The following is a 24,091-nucleotide window of genomic DNA, read 5'->3' on the forward strand; positions in this document are numbered from 1 at the left end:
GAAGGATTAAAAACAACTGAAATAGTCTTAGATGCGGGAAATATCGCTCAAAGGAAGACATGAAACTGCTACAGGAAAATACCAAAAAAATAAGAGCGTAAGACAAGAACTAAAACACCACACACAGGAAAACAGCAAAGAATGCAAAATAAGTCAGGGTGTGATGTGACAGGTGGTGACAGTACACCTACTTTGAGACAAGAGCTATAGTGATGCTTGGTTGGTTATGGTTTAAAGTCATATCCAAAAATTGCGACTTTTTACTGTCAGCTGAGTTTCGTTTTTTAGTGATTTCTGCTGGTGGTGTGCCTCTGCATTTTTTCAACGCAAAAAATGTGCCTTGGCTCAAAAAAGGTTGAAAAACACTGCCCTAGGGAACGCTTCAGTTGCGTTCATTGTTCTATGTTTGCAAGGTTAAATAGTCGATGCAAGGATCTGCCAATGTGTTTACAGAGGTCCAAGTTCCTCTTGACAACAGGAACACTCTTGTGTTTTAAGGAATTTATTGCAAAATAGTTTTTTCCCAAGTTTTTAACTGAACTTGGATTTGGCCCCCGGGGCCGCCAGTTGAATAGCCCTGCTATAAACCCGGTAATATGCCCCTCAACGTTGCTAAACACATTTCAATTCCAGTTTTACGCATCGATAAACAATTACTAGAACACTGAAAGTGCAGTTGCAGTACACAACCTCTTGTCAAAGCATCTTCCTGCTGGAAAATGTTGCGTGAATTGACTCGTGAGACGGCGCCCCCTGCTGGATTCATAGCTGCAGCACTCTTCTTCACCTGTTTCAGTTACCATAAATAAAATGTAATTCACAATTCAAAGCAGAGAAAATCCATCGTTTAAAGTTGACAAACATTGCAAATAAATAGGAGTCACTATGACGTTTGAATAAATTTGAGTGCAACCGTAAAATATTAAGTGATTGATTCATGGTGCCACAGTGCTGCTGATTTGTAGCCTATTGGAAGAAACCAAGTCCACTCCCCAGAGTGTTTATGTCCAGTACCGATCCGCACATCTGTCTATTTATGCTTCTCATAGCTGCCCTCCGCGCTCATTTTTGGGCTTCCAGTGTTTTATGTTGTAAATGATTCCCCTGTCAGCTCAGCTCAATGAGTTCTTGCAGGAAGAAACAAAAAAAGACTGGCGAGCGTCATATCATATGTGCCCTGGCCATTGTGTCCGGCTGGTGACCCGGGTACCAGTGTCCAAAGCTGTTCATGTAGCTACCGGGGTGCACCGGCGCGCCTTTGGCCGATATGCTCACGTCCCACGGCGAGCACTGAGGCGAGGGAGACTGCAGCGGGGGGGGAAGCGACTCTCCGTCAGGTCCGCACGGCCCGTTCTTCATGATCTTCTTGTATTTGGAGCGTTTGTTCTGGAACCAGATTTTGACCTGAAAGGGGAAAAAAACGGACACATGATGACAAATAAACTATTGATGTACCTGTGATGAGGTGGCGAACTTCCGCCCGAATGCGGTAGAAAATGGATGGATAAGACTATAGATGTGTAAATATTCTAGGGATGTTCCGATCTGATATTTGGATCGGAACGGCTGCCGATATTTGCCAAAAATTGCGTATCGGCAAGGCATGGGAAATAGCCGATCCAGATCCAGTTTAAAAAAAAAACTCCGGTCCGTGTTTTCCAACGCACCGATTTAAATAATACATTCCACTTTTCTGTTGCTCCGTAATTTCCGTTCCGCATTTTCCAGCACACCTTCAACACATCCACAGGTCTGAGGATTCTCACGCAGTTGCTTTTAGCTGCTGGCACTATACGACATGCTCTTCTCACTCTTTCCTGTGTCTCCCTCTCACAGACAGCAAGTGCACCTTCTTACACACGTCACATACTGTCACGTCATACCTCACATACGTATACGTCCTCCCCGAGCAGAGAGGTAGCAGCATGGCTAACGTTAGCTGTGATGCTAGCGCAGCCGTGCGAGCAACGCTCCCTCTAAGGTGCGCGCCTGTGCAATTATGCACTGCTCAAGCGTCCTCTGCGCATAGCAAATCTATGCCACGCACAAAATCAAATAAAAAAATAAGCGCATAACAATTTTCGACTCACGGACACGACAGAGAAAACAGTTTTCGTCATCATTGTTCAAATATTGTGACGTCTGTCGAGACGCTTATCTCCATTCGGTGCCACACGCCCACACCATCAAAATGCCGAGGCAAAAATGTCCACATCAACACCGTATGAAAAAATTAGTGATTTTTTTAGTTGTGATTTCCTTCTCTGCATGAAAGTTTAAAAGTAGCATATATTAATGCAGTATTAAGAAGAATGTTTTAATGTAGACATGCAAGCCTTGAAAGACAATTTTGAAAATCAAGACTACATTTCCTGCAAATGGGTGCATTTCTACCCTATATTTTAACTTTAGATTTATTCTCATATCAAACTCTTTTGGCTGTCTTTTTGACACTTACATCCGGCGCCCCCCTCCACACCCTGGATTATAAATAATGCAAATAATTCAATGTGATTATCTTGTGTGATGACTGTATTATGATGATAGTATATATCTGATAGTATATATCTGTATCATGACTTAAACAAGTTCAAAAACTTATTCAGGTATTACCATTTAGTGGTCAATTGTACGGAATATGTACTTCACTGTGCAACCTGCTAATAAAAGTCTCAATCAATCAATCAAAACACATTGAATCATCATACTGATGTGATTATATGCATCAAGTGTTCATTCAAGGCTAAGGCAAAAATATCGAGATATATATCGTGTATCGCAATATGGCCTTAAAATATCGCAATATTAAAAAAAGGCCATACCGCCCAGCCCTAGTTCAATGATGCCATTTCTGTTTGTCATGTATAATTTTGTCTATTTTGTGTTTATCCTTGAATAAACAGGTCAGTTTCTTGTTACCAACCATTGTGTATTATTCAAACTCCCCTAAATCAGCTGGCTAGTTGTTATCAAGAGTACTAAAACCCTTTTCAACATGATTCTGACAACTAAGTAGGCTAAATAACTTTAAACTTTAATACATGCTCGGATAGGCCAGTATCGGTCGGTATCGGTATCGGTCAGTATCGGTATCGGATCGGAAATGCAAAAACAATATCGGTATCGGATCGGAAGTGCAAAAACCTGAATCGGGACATTCCTAAAATATTCTGTATGTTTTTCTAACCACTAGGGATGTTCCAATCAGGGTTTTATGTTGCCGATTTCGATCATTCATGAGTTAGATCGGCCGATACCGATAGTGATAAAATGTACTAACCATAAACATCCATAAATTATCAATTTGTGTTTTTGCAAATTAGAGTTTTATCTAATCTGAACCATTTGAGATATGTCATTTCTTCTTCGTATTATTCTCAACTCATATTTTTTTACGGACTTTAGCATACTTGAAAACTTACCATATCCTGCAGAAATGCGTACACACGTTCATCATGACAGGACGCATGTAAATCATTAAAAAACCTAAAAAGTAGGACAAACAGGTCGTCAGCCATTTTGGTTTTCTGGTCCCATATTTAGGGGGGGATTTGGGCCATTTGCATTTTTTCTATGTTTATAGAGCAGGGCAACCCAACTCTTTAGCGCCGCCCTAGTGGCTCCCTGGAGCTTTTCCAAAGATGTATGAAAAATGGAAAAAGATGAGGGGAAATAATTTATTTTTTGTACCGAGGATGTCGTTGTGGCTTGTGCAGCCCTTTCAGACACTTGTGATTTAGGGCTATATAAATAAACATTGATTGATTGATTGATAATATGGTTTCTGTAGGAGGCCAAACATGACACAAACCTCCCTAATTGTTATAAATCACACTGTTTATATTAAACATGCTTCACTGATTCGAGTATTTGGCGAGCGCCGTTTTGTCCTACTAATTTTGGCGGTCCTTGAACTCACCGTAGTTTGTTTACATGTATAACTTTCTCCGACTTTCTAGGACGTGTTTTATGCCAATTCTTTTTCTGTCTCATTTTGTCCACCAAACTTTTAACGTTGTGCATGACTGCACAAAGGTGAGTTTTGTTGATGTTATTGACTTGTGGGAAGTGCTAATCGGGCATATTTGGTCACTGCATGACTGCAAGCTAATCCATGCTAACATGCTATTTAGGCTAGGTATATGTACATATTGCATCATTATGCCTCGTTTGTAGCTATATTTGAGCTCATTTAGTTTCCTTTAAGTCCTCTTAATTAAATTTATATCTCATGACACGCTATCTGTATGTAATATGGCTTTTAATTTTTTTTGCGGCTCCAGACAGATTTGTTTTTGTATTTTTGGTCCAATATGGCTCTTTCAACATTTTGGGTTGCCGACCCCTGTTATAGAGTAATGTTCTAAATGAAGTAATTCTCGTCTTTAGAATGTTTCGCAGGCCAACAAAAACAGACTCTAAAGTCCTCATGAGTCCTAACACCCTTCGCAGGAAGTACAGTAGATTGAACTTCGTTCTGGGAAGTATGTAAAAATGGTTCATATGAAGTCACTTAGACAATAGCCTCTTTCTCACAGAAATGTTAGAAAATTGCTGAATCGGAGATATACCGATAATATTCATGCGTCTTTCACACCGCTAGAAGATAATTATTTGCCTGGCGACATCCGTGCAAGTGTGACAGACAATAACAATAAACTACTTTAGTAATTATATAGTGTTTACAATTTAAAGAAATTCAATTATATATAAAACTTTTTTTTTTAAATATATATATAAACATACATATAACAATAAAAATAACAGTAAACATGTAAGAATAAAACAATAAAGCAAAGTATCATCATTAATATCATTATTATTATTTGAGCCACTAAATTAACCTCAGTTTACCAAAATCTGTAATAAATATGGTGAAATCAGGATACAATCCATCCATCCATTTTCTACCGCTTATTCCCTTAAGGGTCGCGGGGGGCGCTGGAGCCTATCTCAGCTACAATCAGGCGGAAGGCGGGGTACACCCTGGACAAGTCGCCACCTCAAATAATAGTAAATATAATAGTAAAATATTACGATGATTATTTCAGCCAGCTAATCGCCATTACCTTACTAACATCTGTAATAGATATGTTAAAATAAAGATAAACATAAAGTAAAAAATTTGATACGAGTAATGAATTAAGGTATTTATGATGATTATGATGATGATGATGTTTTCAACCACTAAAACACATATTACCTTCTCAAGTCTGGAATAAATATTTTAAAATAGGATTGAAAATAACAGGATGTATTTGAGGCTATTATTATTATTTTTTTTTTTTTTACCCAAATCTGTAAGAAATATGTTAAAATAAGAATACTAATACAAGTAAATATTTGATACGAGTAAAAAATTAAGATTATTATTTCAGTCGCTAAATCACCTTTACTTCACTAAATTCTGTGAAAGATATGTATAGATAAGGATACAAAAATGTAAAACATTTAACACTAGATTAGTAACAATTTAGGTTTGATGATTATTATTATTTAAGCCACTCTACCTTATCGAATCTGAAATAAATATGTTAAAATAGGAATAAAAATAACAGTATAAATGTGACAAGGGTCATGAAATAAAATTATTATTATTATTGTTATTATTATTATTATTATTATAATTACTATGATTATACATATTATTATTAGTATAATAATTATTATTGTGTTACTAAATCACCTGTACCTTACCCCAATCTGTAATAAATATGTTAAAACTAGGATATTGTCATGTCTGTGTAATCATGTTTTGTTTTAGTCATGTTTTGTTTAGTTATTGGACTCTTTAGTTTCTGGCGTTTCACTCCCTTGTCTTGTTTCCATGATTACCCATTAGTTTCACCTGTTCCACGTTTGGACTCATTGTGCACTTTTGTTTTGTCACCATAGCAACCATTAGTTTTCACCTGTCACGTCACGCACCTGTTTCACGTTTTGAGTCACGCACCTGTTTTCGTTAATCATGTCTGTAGTATTTAAGTTCATTGTTTTCAGTTTGTCTTTCTGGTGACATCCCACATTTATGCTCTGCACATTTCTGACACTTTTTTCATGTCCATCGTTCACGCTGCTCCTTTTGTCCATGCCAAGTAAGTTTTGTTTATTAATGCCACAGTTAGTGTTTTTTTTGTTGTTCATAGTTTCTGCCTTTGTGAAAGTATTTGTTTTCATAGCCAAGTTGTTTCTCCGCCACTGTGCGCGCTTTTCGTTTGTACTTTTTTTTGATAAAATTAAATAAATATGTTCTCACATTCCCGTCTCGCCCGAGCCAACTTTCCGTTGCCTTCTAGAAAAACTAAACCCCAGGACCAAGTCATGACAGATATAAATAAAAGTAAATATTTGATATGAGTAATAAATTACTAAATCACCTTTACCTCACCAAAATCTGTAATATGTATGTAAAAATAAGGATACACGAATAAAAAAAAAGATTCTAAACTAGCAATAACATAATATATTATTATGATGATGATGATGATTTTAGCCACTAAATAGCCTTTACCTTATCAAATCTGAAATAAATATGTTAAAATAGGTATATAAATAACAGTATAAATTAAATGAGGGTCATAAAATAAGAATATCAATATTATTGTTGTTGTTATCTAATCCATAAATCACTTATACCTTACCAACGTCTGAAATAAATAAGGATAAGAAATTAAAGTAAAAATGTGATACAACTAATCAAAATTGTTATTATTATCATAAATTATGATGATGATTATTACATTACTAATTAGTATTATTATTTTTTATAAATATTATTTCAGCCACTTAATCAATTATAATTATGATGATGCCAGGGTGCACCCCGCCTTCAGCTTGGATAGGCTCCAGCGCCCCCGAGAGGGACAAGCGGTAGAAAATGGATGGATGGATGGATAATGATGATGATGATTATTATTTCAGCCACTATATCAATTTTACCTTACCAAATCTTTACTGTATTTCCTGTCAAAATGCCTACATTTTAACCCATCAGAGTGAGAAATAACCTACATGTTCACGATGACAAAAACAATCCAAGAAGTTTTGACACTGTATTTTTGGTGGACTCTGCTCATTTCCATCATACTTGTTCTTTATTATACTTGCAGAATATGATCAAATAAACACCATGGCAGCATTGTCTTGGTCCTTAACGCAGCCAAGAGAGAAACAAATAAATGTTACATCTGTCACAGTCGCGCTTACCAGATCACTGCAAGCATGTCCTTATCATAATCTATTTGTCAGGAGTTTTCACAGCAGTCGCCTGCAGTCCGATAAAAAAGTGCAAACGCTAACGAGTAGCAAGCGGCGCTAAGTGGTGCTTGTGTGCCATGGAGTCAATCACCAGCACATTAGCTTAACATCGCCTCGCTGAGAGGATTCTGCTCTAATTATTGGTTTCATATTCCAGCAGCAGCATGACGGCTTCTCTCTAAAAGTGGCTAATGACGCCCATGTTGTTCCAAGATGCCAGGTATCACAGTCTGTGTGTGTGTGTGTGTGTGTGTGTGTGTGTGTGTGTGTGTGTGTGTGTGTGTGTGTGTGTGTGTGTGTGTGTGTGTGTGTGTGTGTGTGTGTTTGTGGGGGTATATCCAAGATCATTGTGTTCTTTAACACATTAATCTGAACACGTTGCTGTTTTACAAAAAACAAGAAGTCTCAATATGCTGGATAATTTCGTGTGTGTGTGTGTGTGTGTGTGTGTGATTGTGTGTGTGTGTGTGTGTGTGTGTGTGTGTGTTTGTGGGGGGGATATCCAAGATCATTGTGTTCCTTAACACATTGATCTGAACATTTTGCTGTTTTACAAAAAACAAGAAGTCTCAATATGCTGGGTAGTTTCGTATGTGTGTGTGTGTGTGTGTGTGTGTGTGTGTGTGTATGTGTGTGTGTGTCTGAGACGGACAAAGATGGATAATAACAGAGGGACTAGACGTTTCATGGAAACATTATGTGCTACGTGCTACTTTGCAGCTGTGCCTGGGAACAGCGGCGGGAAAGTGTTCAGTGTTTGGCTGGCAGCCTAATGGCGTGAAGATGTGATGTACGATGGCAATCTACAAATGCCTGTATTTATGTTTCCATGTGTGTGTGTGAGAATGCATAACGAGCATGTGTGCAAAGAGCGCACGGTACGTACACATGTGCTAGTGCGCATTTCGAGACGATGATATCCAGTTTGATTCACAGTACAGGCCAAAAGTTTGGACACACCTTCTCATTCGATGCGTTTTCTTCATTTTCATGACTAATTTACATTGTAGATTGTCACTGAAGGCATCAAAACTATGAATGAACACATGTGGAGTTATGTACTTAACAAAAAATAAGTGAAATAACTGAAAACATGTTTTATATTCTAGTTTCTTCAAAATAGCCACCCTTGGCTCTGATCACTGCTTTGCACACTCTTGGCATTCTCTCGATGAGCTTCAAGAGGTAGTCACCTGAAATGGTTTTCACTTCACAGGTGTGCTTGTGTCATGACTTGGTCCTGGGGTGTTTGCTTTTCCGGGATGCAACGGAAAGTTGGCTCGGGCGAGACGGGAATGTAAGTACATTTTTATTTAAACTACAAAAAAAGGAAGTAAACAAAAGGCGCGCGCAATGGCGGAGAACAAACTATGAAACCAAATACTTGCACAAAGGCAAAAACTATGAACAACAAAAAACACTAACTGTGGCAATAATAAACAAAACTTACTTGGCATGGACAAAAAGGGGCAGCGTGAACGATGGACATGAAAAAAGAGTCAGAACTATGCAGAGCATAAATGTGGGGATGTCACCAGAAAGACAAACTGAAAACACTGAACTTAAATACTACAGACATGATTAACGAAAACAGGTGCGTGACTCAAAACGTGAAACAGGTGCGTGACGTGACAGGTGAAAACTAATGGGTTGCTATGGTGACAAAACAAAAGTGCACAAAAAGTCCAAAAACAAAACCGAACATGACCAAAACAAAAACATGATCACACAGACATGACAGCTTGAAGCTCATCGAGAGAATGCCAAGAGTGTGCAATGTTCCATTGAGAATATAGAACATTACACACGGCGCTCAAAAATCTGTCAAAATGTTTTAGTACAACTTTGGTAAGCTACGAAGCCGCACCGCTTGATGGATTGTTGGAGCCTTACAGCTACTGTAGTCAGACGTACTGTGCTTCAACATACGAGTATTAATATGGTGCCTGCATAAGGACCCCAAAATAGCACCTATTCGGAGACATAGTATCTGGCGTTTTTGTTTTACAATATTATGCAAAACCAACTTTTTTTACCTTTTGGTTTCTGCTGATCTGTATTTGGGATCTGCATAAGTCCTGAAAATTTGTGCGCGTTCTGCCATTGTAGTCCGTGGCGACACGGTTGTCGATAAGCTTCTTATTTTTCTCTATCTTCTTGTTATGGGGCATTCATCCTCCGCTGTTGCTACTTCTAATACAAAGTAGCGTAAAGTTCTAACTCATATCTGTCAGTAGACTCGCTATGGAAGCACTAAAAACTACCGGTGTAGTAAGTTTACATTATTCACCCGAGGAACTTTAGTTATTAGAGAGTTCCAGTCGCACGGTTTTTCACTGCTCCGTTATTGTTTTAAGTAAAATCTGAATGTCATTAAAACAGTTATCTCCCTCTTTTGACATTTCTTTGACCCCCGTCCTTGCACGCTACACCGCTACAACAAAGAAGACGGGGAGAAGACGCTGTCGAAGTGGAGGCGACTTGAAGATGGTCTGTAAAACATAATCTATGCAGCATTTTGACCAAAGAACCACCATTACATGTTATGTAGACCACAAGGAAGTGGTTTAAATGTAGAAAAAAAAAATCATAATACGGCCCCTTTAATGTGCCCTATAATCCGGTGCACCTTTTGTATGAAAATAGACCTGAATAGACCCGCTCATCAGCGGTGCGCCATGTGGTCCGAAAAATACGATACATACAGATCAACGATATCAGTCGAATTTCCCACCGGGGATTAATAAAGTATTTCTGATTTTGATTCTGATTCTGATTTCAACACCACCAAATTTGGCAATTAAAATGTTACAGTCCAACAGAAAGTTTGGAATAAAGTACAATACTTACTGTATAAACACTTTGTAGGGCTCAACAAAAGACAAGACTGGCACATACAACTTAATTTGCAAAGACTACTTCCGGACTACGCGAGCCCACCTACGACAAACTAAAAAGAATGAATACTTGAAAATGAGATATCATAATCAGCTCAATGTTAAAAAAAAAAAAAAAAAGGAATTAATTAATTAATTAATTAATTACTACGACATGAACATCCACAAAAGTGGTACTGTTGAATACCGGTATCGGTACTACATACTGGGACTATAATGTATCGGTTCGAATGTTAAACATACCCATCCCAACAAACTATATAATTTATCTGCTTGTCCTACTTAGTTAGTATTAATGCTGCCAAATGACTGTTTTTAATCCGATTAATCACACGTCTGAAGTTGGATAATTCATGATTATAACGGTTATCACTCGCATTCGTAATTTAAATTAACTCAAAAAAAGACCTCGATATTTGGACAAAAATGCAATTCATTTTTTCTTAAATAAACGTCATATATTTGCTCAAAACTTGGTAACAGTTTTGTCTAAAGTCCCATAAGGTTGTATTTTGGAGTGAAATTTGCCACAGAGCACATTCATCTTAATATACATCGGCCTGACCACTGATCGTGTAACAACAAGATAGCCATCCACGGTTAAGGTAAAGGGGCACGTATGGTCCAAAAAAATGCATGATTAATCCGTGCATGCACATGATTAATGCAATATTTTTTTGGTGATTAATCACACAAGTTAACTTGTTAATTTTGACAGCCCCAGTTGGTATTTTTTGAAATAGTAGTATATTTATACTATTTATTCCCCAATTATTTACTTTTTACTTTTTAAATTCGATCTCAATTCTGTACACTGCACTGGAATTTTAATTTTCCTGAGGGAACTCTCCCGAAGGAATCAATAAAGTACTATCTATCTCATACTTGCCAACCTTGAGACCTCCAATTTCAGGGGGTGGGGGCGGGGGGCGTGGTTGGGGGCGGGGTGTGGTTAAGAGGGGAGGAGTATATTTACAGCTAGAATTCACCAAGTCAAGTATTTCATATATATGTGTGTGTGTGTGTGTATATATATATATATATATATATATATATATATATATATATATATATATATATATATATATATATATATATATATATATATATATATGTGTGTGTGTGTGTGTGTATATATATATATATATATATGTGTGTGTGTGTGTGTGTGTATATATATATATATATATATATATATATATATACATATATATATCCCCCTGCGACCCCGAAGGGAATAAGCGGTAGAAAATGGATGGATGGATATATATATATATATATATATATATATATAAGAAATACTTGACTTTCAGTGAATTCTAGCTATATATATATATATATATATATATATATATATATATATAAGAGAAATACTTGAATTTCAGTGTTCATTTATTTACACATATACACACACATAACACTCATCTACTCATTGTTGAGTTAAGGGTTGAATTGTCCATCCTTGTTCTATTCTCTGTCACTATTTTTCTAACCATGCTGAACACCCTCTCTGATGATGCATTGCTGTGTGGCACGCACAAAAGTGCTTTCATCAAATGCACTAGATGGCAGTATTGTCCTGTTTAAGAGTGTCACAACATTGCTGTTTACGGCAGACGAACTGCTTTACGGTAGACGAAAACGTGACTGCTGTTGTTGTGTGTTGTTGCCGCGCTGGGAGGACATTAATGAAACTGCCTAACAATAAACCCACATAAGAAACCAAGAACGCATCCTCGATCATTCTACAGTTATAATGATTGGGCAGGCACGTTGTTTATATTGTGGCAAAGCGGACTCAGGTCCGCTTGGAGCTGGAGGGGGCGTGGCCTCCAGCTCCGCCTGAATTTCGGGAGAAAATGTGTCCCGGGAGGTTTTCAGGAGAGGCGCTGAATTTCGGGAGTCTCACGGAAAATCCGGGAGGGTTGGCAAGTATGATCTATCTATCTATCTATCTGTCTATCTGTCTATCTGTCTATCTATCTATCTATCTATAAGTAGTAAGTAGCAGCCAGTCCTCTGCGCATATAAATGAGTGGGAAATAGAGAGAGAGCTTTATTTTTCATCCCCCATTATTGTTTCTTCAAATAAATATTCTACTTATTCTCATAGACGAAGACATGCCAGTTAAGGGAGTGTGATGACATATTGCAAAAGAATGCACCCCCACAGAGCGTTTATAAATACACAAACAAAGGCAGCATGTGACTCAATCATTGTAATTAGCGAGGGAAGGAACAACAGTTCTGCATGAGTGTGCGCTATACCTGCGTCTGAGTCAAGCCCAGTTTGGAGGCCAAGTCGGCCCTCTCGGGCAGAGCCAGGTACTGGGTCTGCTGGAAGCGCTGGTTGAGGGTCTGGAGCTGCATGCTGGAGTAAATAGTGCGAGGCTTTCGGACCTTCTTCCCCTTCCCGTTCAGCCGTAGCTCTCCGTTTTCTAACACGGTGGTGGGTTTCTCGCGCTCTGTGTGAGGAGAGACCGGGTTTAAAAACATTGACAGGGACCTATCAGTGGACAGTAGGGATGGCCGTGGTTTTCATTTAAATAGGGAAACCATGCAAATTCTGACTTAAAAAAACAAAATGTCTTTTTTTCTTTTTTTAATATTTTGGGACATTAAATAAGGCAACGGTAGCTACTTGTCTTATATACACCGACAGAATTTGCACATCAAGAAATAATGTTACGCTATTGAATGGAGACAAGTCAAACACTAGTGCCAGGTGGAAAACGGCCGCTCGGACTGATTCTCAATTCCTTTAGACCACCCACAAGCTCATTGATTGGTAGCACGCAGCAGCTGACCAATCAGCAGTCAGATGCTAGATAAGACCGAGTTGGCCTCCGCACGGAAAAAGAAATACGACAAAAAGAAATTTCAAACAAGAAATTTAAGCAATTTTGAATAATTAAAGTAAACGTATTTATTTTATTCTGTTAATGTTGCTATTTCGTACCAAAAATACATTAGTGAACATTTTTTCCCTTTTATATTACTCCAAAACATGCATCTAATCCCTTTTAAACCACACCCCCTTTATGCAAGCCAAGTCTTATCTTATCCACGCCGACGGAATTTGCACATCAAGAAATAATGTTACGCTATTGAATGGAGACAAGTCAAACACTAGTGCCAGGTGGAAAACGGCCGCTCGGACTGATTCTCATCCCTATAGACCGCCCACAAGCTCATTGATTGGCAGCACGCAGCAGCTGACCAATCAGCAGTCAGATGCTAGATAACAGCGAGTTGACCTCCGCACGGAAAAATTAATATGACAAATAGAAATTTCAAACAAGAAATTTAAGCAATTTTGAATAACCAAAGTAAACTTATTTATTTTATTCTGTTAATTTTGCTATTCCGTACCAAAAATACATTAGTGAACATTTTTTCCCTTTTATATTACTCCAAAACATGCATCTAATCCCTTTTAAACCACGCCCCCTTTATGCAAGCCAAGTCTTATCTTATCCACACCGACGGAATTTGCACATCAAGAAATAATGTTACGCTATTGAATGGATACAAGTCAAACACTAGTGCCAGGTGAAAAACGGCCGCTCGGGACTGATGCTCATCCCTTTAGACCGCCCACAAGCTCATTGATTGGCAGCACGCAGCAGCTGACCAATCAGCAGTCAGATGCTAGATAACAGCGAGTTGACCTCCGCACGGAAAAATTAATTTAACAAATAGAAATTTCAAACAAGAAATTTAAGCAATTTTGAATAACCAAAGTAAACTTATTTATTTTATTCTGTTAATTTTGCTATTTCGTACCAAAAATACATTAGTGAAATTTTTTTCCCTTTTTATATTACTCCAAAACATGCATCTAATCCCTTTTAAACCACGCCCCCTTTATGCAAGCCAAGTCTTATCTTATCCACGCCGACGGAATTTGCACATCAAGAAATAATGTTACGCTATTGAATGGAGACAAGTCAAACACTAGTGCCAGGTGAAAAACGGCCGCTCGGGACTGATGCTCATCCCTTTAGACCGCCCACAAGCTCATTGATTGGCAGCACGCAGCAGCTGACCAATCAGCAGTCAGATGCTAGATAACAGCGAGTTGACCTCCGCACGGAAAAATTAATATGACAAATAGAAATTTCAAACAAGAAATTTAAGCAATTTTGAATAACCAAAGTAAACGTATTTATTTTATTCTGTTAATTTTGCTATTTCGTACCAAAAATACATTGGTGAACATTTTTTCCCTTTTATATTACTCGAAAACATGCATCTAATCCCTTTTAAACCACGCCCCCTTTATGCAAGCCAAGTCTTATCTTATCCACACCGACGGAATTTGCACATCAAGAAATAATGTTACGCTATTGAATGGAGACAAGTCAAACACTAGTGCCAGGTGGAAAACGGCCACTCGGGACTGATGCTCATCCCGTTAGACCGCCCACAAGCTCATTGATTGGCAGCACGCAGCAGCTGACCAATCAGCAGTCAGATGCTAGATAACAGCGAATTGACCTCCGCACGGAAAAATTAATATGACAAATAGAAATTTCAAACAAGAAATTTAAGCAATTTTGAATAACCAAAGTAAACGTATTTATTTTATTCTGTTAATTTTGCTATTACGTACCAAAAATACATTAGTGAACATTTTTTCCCTTTTATATTACTCCAAAACATGCATCTAATCCCTTTTAAACCACGCCCCCTTTATGCAAGCCAAGTCTTATCTTATCCACACCGACGGAATTTGCACATCAAGAAATAATGTTACGCTATTGAATGGAGACAAGTCAAACACTGGTGCCAGGTGGAAAACGGCCACTCGGGACTGATGCTCATCCCGTTAGACCGCCCACAAGCTCATTGATTGGCAGCACGCAGCAGCTGACCAATCAGCAGTCAGATGCTAGATAACAGCGAATTGACCTCCGCACGGAAAAATTAATATGACAAATAGAAATTTCAAACAAGAAATTTAAGCAATTTTGAATAACCAAAGTAAACGTATTTATTTTATTCTGTTAATTTTGCTATTACGTACCAAAAATACATTAGTGAACATTTTTTCCCTTTTATATTACTCCAAAACATGCATCTAATCCCTTTTAAACCACGCCCCCTTTATGCAAGCCAAGTCTTATCTTATCCACACCGACGGAATTTGCACATCTAGAAATAATGTTACGCTATTGAATGGAGACAAGTCAAACACTAGTGCCAGGTGGAAAACGGCCGCTCGGGACTGATGCTCATCCCGTTAGACCGCCCACAAGCTCATTGATTGGCAGCACGCAGCAGCTGACCAATCAGCAGTCAGATGCTAGATAACAGCGAGTTGACCTCCGCACGGAAAAATTAATATGACAAATAGAAATTTCAAACAAGAAATTTAAGCAATTTTGAATAACCAAAGTAAACTTATTTATTTTATTCTGTTAATTTTGCTATTTCGTACCAAAAATACATTGGTGAACATTTTTTCCCTTTTATATTACTCGAAAACATGCATCTAATCCCTTTTAAACCACGCCACCTTTATGCAAGCCACGCCCTTTGCACTTAAATCAGTATCCGTCCTGATTTCACGTTGTTTTATGCATGTTTAACTTTAATGATTCCCTATAAAATGTGTTTTGTGTGCATATTTTTGTGTCTGGAACACATTCATTGGATTTACATTATTTTATATACAATAGAATACGATCGACTTTATTTATCCCATGCGGGGGAAATAATGTGGTTGCAGTGCAGCTTCTTACACACAGTAACAAAAGTAAAAAGTAAACTAAAAAATGAGGAAGGGATATTAAATGATACATATTGCGCACTGGACAATTACATTATGTATATTATTTATTTTATAAAGGTAAATAATTGTATTATATAATAATATTACATGTATAAATATTGCATTCGTATTTGGTACAATTGGGTTTCAGATTACTAAGGCAAACCCAGGTACCACTCTACACAAACAACAATTAGGTTAATTATGTACCTTCTGTCAATTAGTCGCAGAGCATTTAATTGTACACAGCTGACATAGATGAATGAACAAGATGGAAAGATACAGTAAATTATTGTCTGACCAATTAAGTGAAACTGGATAATGGTAATCTCTCACTGCACACAGTGGTTAGCATCCACTATTATAGGCTACCAAGCAGGTAGTATGTAACAATATTATATTGATTTTATATGTTCAACAAATAAAAATGGCCCAAAGATAGCAGTTTGGACACAATTAGTCTACATCAGTGATTCGCAAATTGTGGTACTTGTACCACTAGTGGTACGCTGGCTCCATCTAGTGGTACGCCAAAGAATCACTTCATTAAAGTACAGTGTTTTATTTTCCTATATTGAAACACACTGTTCAAACTGTGTGTAATGTTACAGTGGCCAAACATATTAAATACACTTGTTTTTAATTAATACTTAGACCTACTGCGCTGCTGTATTTTAATGTTGCTCATTATGGTGGTTTATAAACCACTAGAGCAAGCGAAGGACTCATGATGCTTGGGACGGGTACATGTCAGCGTTCAAAGTTTGTGGCAGTCGTCTTTTGTTTTCAGAAATGATTCATGGTCGTTTGCTTGTTGTTCGACATTTTTGGTTTGTTTTTCTTAATTGAGTTACGCTTTGCTTTTAGTTGACCTTCTTCCGCATATGTGGTTATGGGTTTATTCATAGTGAGCAATTACCATAGCAACACAATCCAGAACTGGACAACGCACACACAAACAGTGCCATATCACGTTAATCGGCGCCATTTGTATTCCCAAGAAATAAAATTTATAGCAAAATGTCCTGCACTTTGATCTGATTGTAGTTTAAAATATGAATTTAAACTACCTTTCACTAGAAATATAACATTTGTTGCCAGTTTCCTAAAATAGACTTAACTATAAAATATACCGTATTTTTCGGACTATAAGTCGCAGTTTTTTTCATAGTTTGGCCGGGGGTGCGACTTATACTCAGGAGCGACTTATGTGTGAAATTATTAACACATTACCGTAAAATATCAAATAATATTATTTAGCTCATTCACGTAAGAGACTAGACGTATAAGATTTCATGGGATTTAGCGATTAGGAGTGACAGATTGTTTGGTAAACGTATAGCATGTTCTATATGTTATAGTTATTTGAATGACTCTTACCATAATATGTTACGTTAACATACCAGGCACGTTCTCAGTTGGTTATTTATGCCTCATATAACGTACACTTATTCAGCCTGTTTGTTGTTCACTATTCTTTATTTATTTTAAATAGCCTTTCAAATGTCTATTCTGTCACACCGCGGTGAGGGATGTCTTGTCTTGGTTTTTTCTGTCTTGTGATGCGCATGTTTTAGTTTGAAAAGTAACTCTCCTCTCGTTTCAGGTCACTTGCCCTTCCTTTTGTGTCATCAGTCTGACGTCATCCCGATTCCCTAATTGTTTCCACCTGTTCCCTATTACCCTCATGTGTCTTATAAGCCCACTCCTTCCTTTGTTCTGTGCCAGATTGTTTCGTTTATTCGTACTCTCTAGCATCCATGCCCATGTCCATGCCTTGTCTTGCCTTGCCTCGTCTTGTGCTTATGTTCTTTGATTCTGAATCCCTTCGTTGCTATTTTGAGTTTTCGTTTCTTCCTCCTCAGCAGAGTGATTTTTTGTTATTTAGTTTATTCAGCCGAAGTGGTAAGTTTCAGTTATTTTTCATTCTTTCCTCACATTTTTGAGTGACAATTTTTGTTAATACTTTATTAGATTAGATAGTATAGAATTATTCATAGTTGTTGTTTCTTCCTCCTGTTGGAGCGTTTTTTGTTTATACATTTTATAGCATATATTAATTATAGTTCGTCTTTGCTTTTGTGTTTTCCTCCGTTCGGAGCGAATTTTGGTTGTTCCTATTTTTTGGAACCTTTTTTGCCGGTTAGTTTTTGGATAAATAGATATTGTAATCCTTGACTTTGGAGGTGAAAAGGAAGCTGTCAAAATAAAAGCCTGTCTAAATTCCCTACTCTGCATCTGAGTCCTATCCTTTTACCAAGCCGTGACATATTCTTGGTGTTGGATTTTATCAAATAAATTTCCCGAAAAAATGCGACTTATACTCCAGTGCGACTTATATATGTTTTTTTCCTTCTTTATTATGCATTTTCGGCCGGTGCGACTTATACTCCGGAGCGACTTATACTCTGAAAAATACGGTAATCATTTAAATCCGTCAGAAAAGTGTTTATTTTTTAAACACATTTCTGCCTTTCCTATTTATACTTTCATTTTATTTGCTAAAAAAAAAAACTTTAGTTATGTCTCTAAGTTTTTACTCAGTCCTGTTACCCTAACACTTTGCCCCCTCTGAAAAATATGGATTATTCCACAAGTCACATGGTCCACAAAAAATTACATAATTCACATTGTTTGCAGGCCAAAAGCTGCGATGAGGTGGCGACTTGTCCAGGGTGTACCCCGCCTTCCGCCCGATTGTAGCTGAGATAGGCTCCAGCGCCCCCCGCGACCCCAAAGGGAATAAGCAGTAGAAAATGGATGGATGGATATTATATATATATATATATATATATATATATATATATATATATATATATATATATATAGATATATATATATATATATACAATATGTTATATAAACAAACATATATCCATATATTTTTTACAGCACAGTTTTAACTCATTTTTGTGATGTTTTATTTTGAAAATATATTTTTTAAAGAATTAACATGATTTATAAAATCACTTTTTAGTTGAATTACTGTAATATGCTATCAGCATACTGTAAATACCAGTTGTGTGCGCATTGTGACTGGTCCAATGTGTGTAAGATCATATATAGATGTAAAAAAAAAAGGACAGAAGTCGAAGTTTACTTAATATTGATTTGAATTTGTATAAGAAAGAAATATACATAGACTTGATTGAAAAAAAAGGTATATAAACTCAAAAAAGGAGTATACTTGCATTTTGTTTATAAATAAATGATTAAAAGTGGTAATAATGGTAATAGAAGTTTATTTTATTAATATAATATTTTTTTGTCAAAGTTCACACTTAAGTTGCCTTTATGTTTTCACTCAGTCCTGTTACCCTAACACATTACTACCCTTCTGAAAAATATGGAATATTCCACAAGTCACATGGTCCACAGTTAGCTGCAGGCTAAAATGTTGCTCACTCATCCTTTTTTCCTGTTATATTCTATTTTGATATTTCAGCACAGTCCTGTTACCTAAATCATTTGTGTGAAGTACTTTGTTTGTTTTTGAAAAGTTTGTTGTTGTTGAAAATACCTTCGACTTAGAGTATGATGAATAAATGCCCTGTGTATTTAGTATTTTTATGCTACAAACTTTCAGTCCTGTTACTCAAATGAATCATCTTTGCCAGAGGTACTTTTTTGACTAGTCCACTATGTACAAGATCATATTCAGAGCTAAAAGAAAGACATAAATGAAAGTTTATTTTAGGAAGGTTCCAACAAACAAATGGCGCCGATTGGGTATTAAGTTAGACTTAGTCCCTAACGCCTCAAGAGCTGTGCTGGTCAGTGAGTTGGGAACCTGCATGGGCGCTGAGCCAACTGTCTTGCGTGCTCAGTTCTCAGTCAAAGAGGTTGTGTGATCACGGGTTCGAGACCACAGTTTTGCAATAGTTATGGTATATTTACTTTGTGTTTACACATGATTGTTTTCAGTTTTGCTCTAAAATCAGAGTCTTTTTCACTGAGGGCCACATTGCAGTTATGTTTGGCCCCAGAGGGCCGCTTCTAAAACTATTATTACACAATTTTTCTATGCATTTTATTAATACATTTTTTAGAAACTAAAATGTAAAAAGAATATAAGTTGCAATAATTTCACCTCAAAATCTAGTGTATATTACTTTAAATGGAAAAACAGTACTGCTGTTTTTATGGTAAAAAAAAAAAAAGGCAGCTCAGTTGCCAGAATGTTACTGTAAAATTTAAATTTGTTTTATTACTGTAAATAATAAAAAAAGGAATTTTACAGTAAAATTTTGGCACCTGTGCTGCTAGTTCGTTTTTTTTAATTAATTTTTTTATTTTATTTTTTTTTTATTTTTTTTATCGCAAATCAACAACTGTAGATTTTTCTGTGTATTACTGTAAATGCCAAAACAGCACCACAGTTTATTACAGTAAAAAAAAGTACTGTTATTTTCATTTAGAGAAAAATGCTGTAAAAAAAACACAGTAAATTTCACAATTTTACCATGAAATCTATCGCTACTTTTACATTGCACACTTTGATGGATAACATGCTTTGAAATCATTATTATTACTATTTGTTTCTATTTAAAAAATGGTTGGAATGTTTGATCATAATATTTAAGTTGACATCATTTGCAATTACGTGGAGCACATATATTTTTTTTCTCCCATAATAGAAAGAAAGAATACATTTAGTAAGAAAAGTTACAGTACTTTATTGATACATATTATTTCCAGGCTTTCAAGGGCCAAATAAAATGAAGAGGCGGGCCACATCTGGCCCCCGGGCCTTGAGTTTGACACCTGTTCTCTAAATTATTATTTGGCTGGTAAAATTAGTTCCTTTTTTTTTTTTTTACCATGCAAGCTATACCACTTTGTGTTGACTATGGGGATGATCTTTGTTATGATGAGGGGGTCGCCAACATTGGCAGGGGAGAACAGCTGTGACCCCCCACCAAGCTCTGATAAGTCCACTATAGAAGCATGCAGAGGTTCTGAAGCAGGAAGTATGCAGCTTGGAAATGAAACAGTTTTAACCACGGAACTCGGAAGCCTGCTCGAGTGAAATCAACTTAAGTTATGTCATGAAAATGGCAAATTAAGGCCCATTTTCTTTTTTGTCTTAAACATATACACATGTAAGGGCAGCAATGTCCAGATAATAGCAAACAACCTAACATTAATCTTGAAGAAAATGGCCAAACAACGACTTTTTTCAACTTGTTTTGCTGTTCTTCACACATATTATCCCGAATAACAACCATCAGTGTTTTTCTTTTTATCATAATAGACCAAAATCTGGTCGGGCCATTGTGGTCTCGTTTTTTATTAACCCTTTGCACAAATCACAGTTAATTACAATTATTAATAACGATAATAATAATAACACGTTGTCACCTTTAACAGAACCCTGCATTAAGTGTGTCTTTAAATATATATGTTCTTTTTTTTAATCAGGCTGAATTGTTTTTGTGCCTCAGCTTTGTTAAATAGGATTTGTGTACCACAAAAAAAAAAATACCCAAAAAGGTACATCGAAATTGTGAGTTAAGAAAGTCGAAATTATGAGGTAAAAACTATAAGGTATAAGAAAAGTTGAAATATGAGATTAAAAGTCATAATTATGAGATACAGAGTTGGAAAATATGCGACGAAAAGTCGAAAGTATGAGATAAAAAGTCATAAATATGCGCCAAAAAGTCGAGAGTATGATGTAAAAAGTCATAAATATGAAATAAAAAGTCAAAATGACAGTGGCGACTTTTTACCCCAAATATTCTACTTTCTACCTAACTATGCATTTGTACTAATACTTTTGACTTTTTATCTCTTAATTATGACTTTTTATCTCCTAATTTTTACTTTTTTTAATCTAGTAATTTCCTCATAATTATGACTTTATTTTATCATTTCGATTTTATTAACTAATAATTTAGACTTTACTTATTTTTATTTTTTTCATTTTATTTTTATTGACATCCAGGATCCGACATTCCTATCCATTACATCATATTCACATACATCATATATCTGTTGTCTGCCCTAAATGTCAAAATAGTTTTTGTTTATATCCCAACCATATCACCCGCCCCCCAAAAAAGAAAGAAACAGCAAAAAAACAACAACAATGTAATATCTACAAATGCATCAATTAAATAAACAAAAAAGAAATAATAATACATTAATAATAATAATAATAATCAGAAATAAAATACAATTTAAACAGATATATATATACTTTTTTTTTTTTATCTCGTAATTGATTATGAGGTTTTTATTTTATAATTATGACTTACCAATGTTTTTTTTATTTTATTTTATTTGTGGTGATAACGGGCTTTCATAAACTTGCTTATTTCAAGTTCTTACTATTTTTTTACCACATTTTTATTCCAGACTAGTTCAGGATAAGCGTTATTTTTTCACAGGCTGACTATTTGACTTTTTTTTTTTTTTTTTTTTTTTTTTGTCTGTGAGGCCTTTGCTCACAGATTAAAGAATTGTTTTTGTAAAATAGGTGAATAGGATTTTTGAAGAAAATGAGGATTTAACTGAAATATGCAGAGTCGTCAATTGGTCCAGTTATTATGCGTCTTATTTGTCTGTGCATTTATTTTTAGAACATATATTAACAAAAAATGCAATATTTAATTTGTCGGGATAAACGTGTTTCATCAATAAAGTGGAGAAAAAAGTAAGCCATGAACGCACCGGAGTCCTCAGACCTGCTGTGTGCCAAGGCGCTGCTGTGGCCGCCGGGCTGGTACGGCAGGTAAGGCCCCGGCTGGTGCGCGCTGTGGAACGGCGGGTACCCCAGCGGGCGGCCGTAGGGGGCTGCGGAAGACTGGAACGGACCGTCGTGTTGCGTGGGTCCCACTGCGTGCAGACTGTGGAAGGTGTAGTGGCTGTGCGCTAATCCCGGGGAGGGATGCTGGTGTCCCGGGTAGCCGTGGCCGCTGAAATCCATGAACGCCGATTTGGAAGACTCAGAGGAGACAAAAGTGTCCGACACGGGGCTCAAAGTCATCATTATTATAGCGTGGACGAAAGTAGCAGGATAGAATGAGTTAATATGCCCACTGGAGGAAGGTCGTGACCAGGCTGCACTCCTTTAAAGAAGTGAGAAGAAAACAAAAACTTTCAATTAAAGTTGAATTAAAAGACGCATCTTGTCCCAAAAAAAAAGAACCGTCTTCTTAAATTCGTGTCCGTGTAAAGTTTGACGCTGCTGGATGAGTCCGCAGCGTGTTGCTGCTTGTCAGTCAACGTGCGTCTGGAGCGCGTCTTGTCAGGCGCGACGTTGGCGCACTGAGCGCTCATTGGCTGTCAGGCTGCATACGTCACACTTCTGCTAGGAAGTGGCTGCTGCTGCTGCTGCTTGTTGTTTGGAACAGAAAGTCATGCCGGAGCTATACTGTACATCAGAGCTGGGCAAATATTTTGACTCGGGGGCCACTTTGAGAGAAAAAAATGTGTCTGGGGGGGGAGCAAAGTGTAGAAGCTGTAAAAATCTGCTGTACAGTATTTTGGTAACATTTTAGTATGGGGAACATCCATCCAGGCCCGGCCCTAACCAATCTGGCGCCCTAGGCAAGATTTTAGGTGGCGCCCCCCCACATCGGCAGTGAAGTGTATATACTCACAAGAAACCGAATAGCTTTGTCTTTGACCTTTTTTTTACTTAAAGAAAGCAAATTAACAATCAGAATAGTTAACAAGATAAAAAAAAACTATGAATAAATAAATGAATGCAAAAAATAAAAAAATGAATATATGAAATACAATATTTTTTACATACATATTGCTTAATTAACATTAATGATGTGCAGTTTAACAACTAGGCTTACAACTATACCTAATATATAAAGGGGTGGAAAAGTGACTATTACCTGCAGGGCAAACATTAGCTAACCAGAAGGCAATAACAATGTAAACAAAAAACACCTGCTTAAAAGATCTAATACAAATGTCCCTGAGGAATGTAAGGTGGGAGTACTGTAATTACCTAACGTTACATTATTATTTTCCATGACAATTTAGCCCCCACCACAATATTAACCCGACGTTAAAACAGAACTAGCGATTTATTGATTAGCAATTGCCGAATCATGTAACATTAGCTTAATGCTAAAAAGCCAGGTTACTATCACATTCTGTAACAGACAAATAATTTCATGTAGGCTAACGTTACCTACCT

General features: G+C 36.8%; 1 protein-coding gene across 1 annotated transcript; it reads right to left on the minus strand.

The window, feature by feature from the left end:
• Positions 1-44: 44 nt before the first annotated feature.
• On the minus strand, positions 45-23,106 carry LOC133615021 (homeobox protein Dlx4a-like). The gene is made up of 3 exons (XM_061973349.2): positions 22,606-23,106; positions 12,423-12,619; positions 45-1,404 (listed from the first exon to the last, which is right to left on the minus strand). Exons 1-3 carry the CDS (start codon positions 22,922-22,924, stop codon positions 1,162-1,164), a joined length of 759 nt encoding a protein of 252 aa, XP_061829333.1. The 5' UTR covers positions 22,925-23,106; the 3' UTR covers positions 45-1,161.
• Between the last annotated feature and the right edge of the window lie 985 nt (positions 23,107-24,091).

Source organism: Nerophis lumbriciformis, linkage group LG22 (genome assembly GCF_033978685.3).
Source record: "Nerophis lumbriciformis linkage group LG22, RoL_Nlum_v2.1, whole genome shotgun sequence".
Taxonomy (NCBI): domain Eukaryota; kingdom Metazoa; phylum Chordata; class Actinopteri; order Syngnathiformes; family Syngnathidae; genus Nerophis; species Nerophis lumbriciformis.

Coding starts and splice junctions, on each gene's coding strand:
- LOC133615021 (XM_061973349.2), bottom strand. CDS start 22,924: ATGATGACTTTGAGCCCCGTGTCGGACACTTTTGTCTCCTCTGAGTCT. Junction 12,620..22,605: donor CAGCAGGTCTGAGGACTCCG/GTGCGTTCATGG, acceptor CTCCTCACACAG/AGCGCGAGAAACCCACCACC. Junction 1,405..12,422: donor TGGGCTTGACTCAGACGCAG/GTATAGCGCACA, acceptor TTCCCCTTTCAG/GTCAAAATCTGGTTCCAGAA.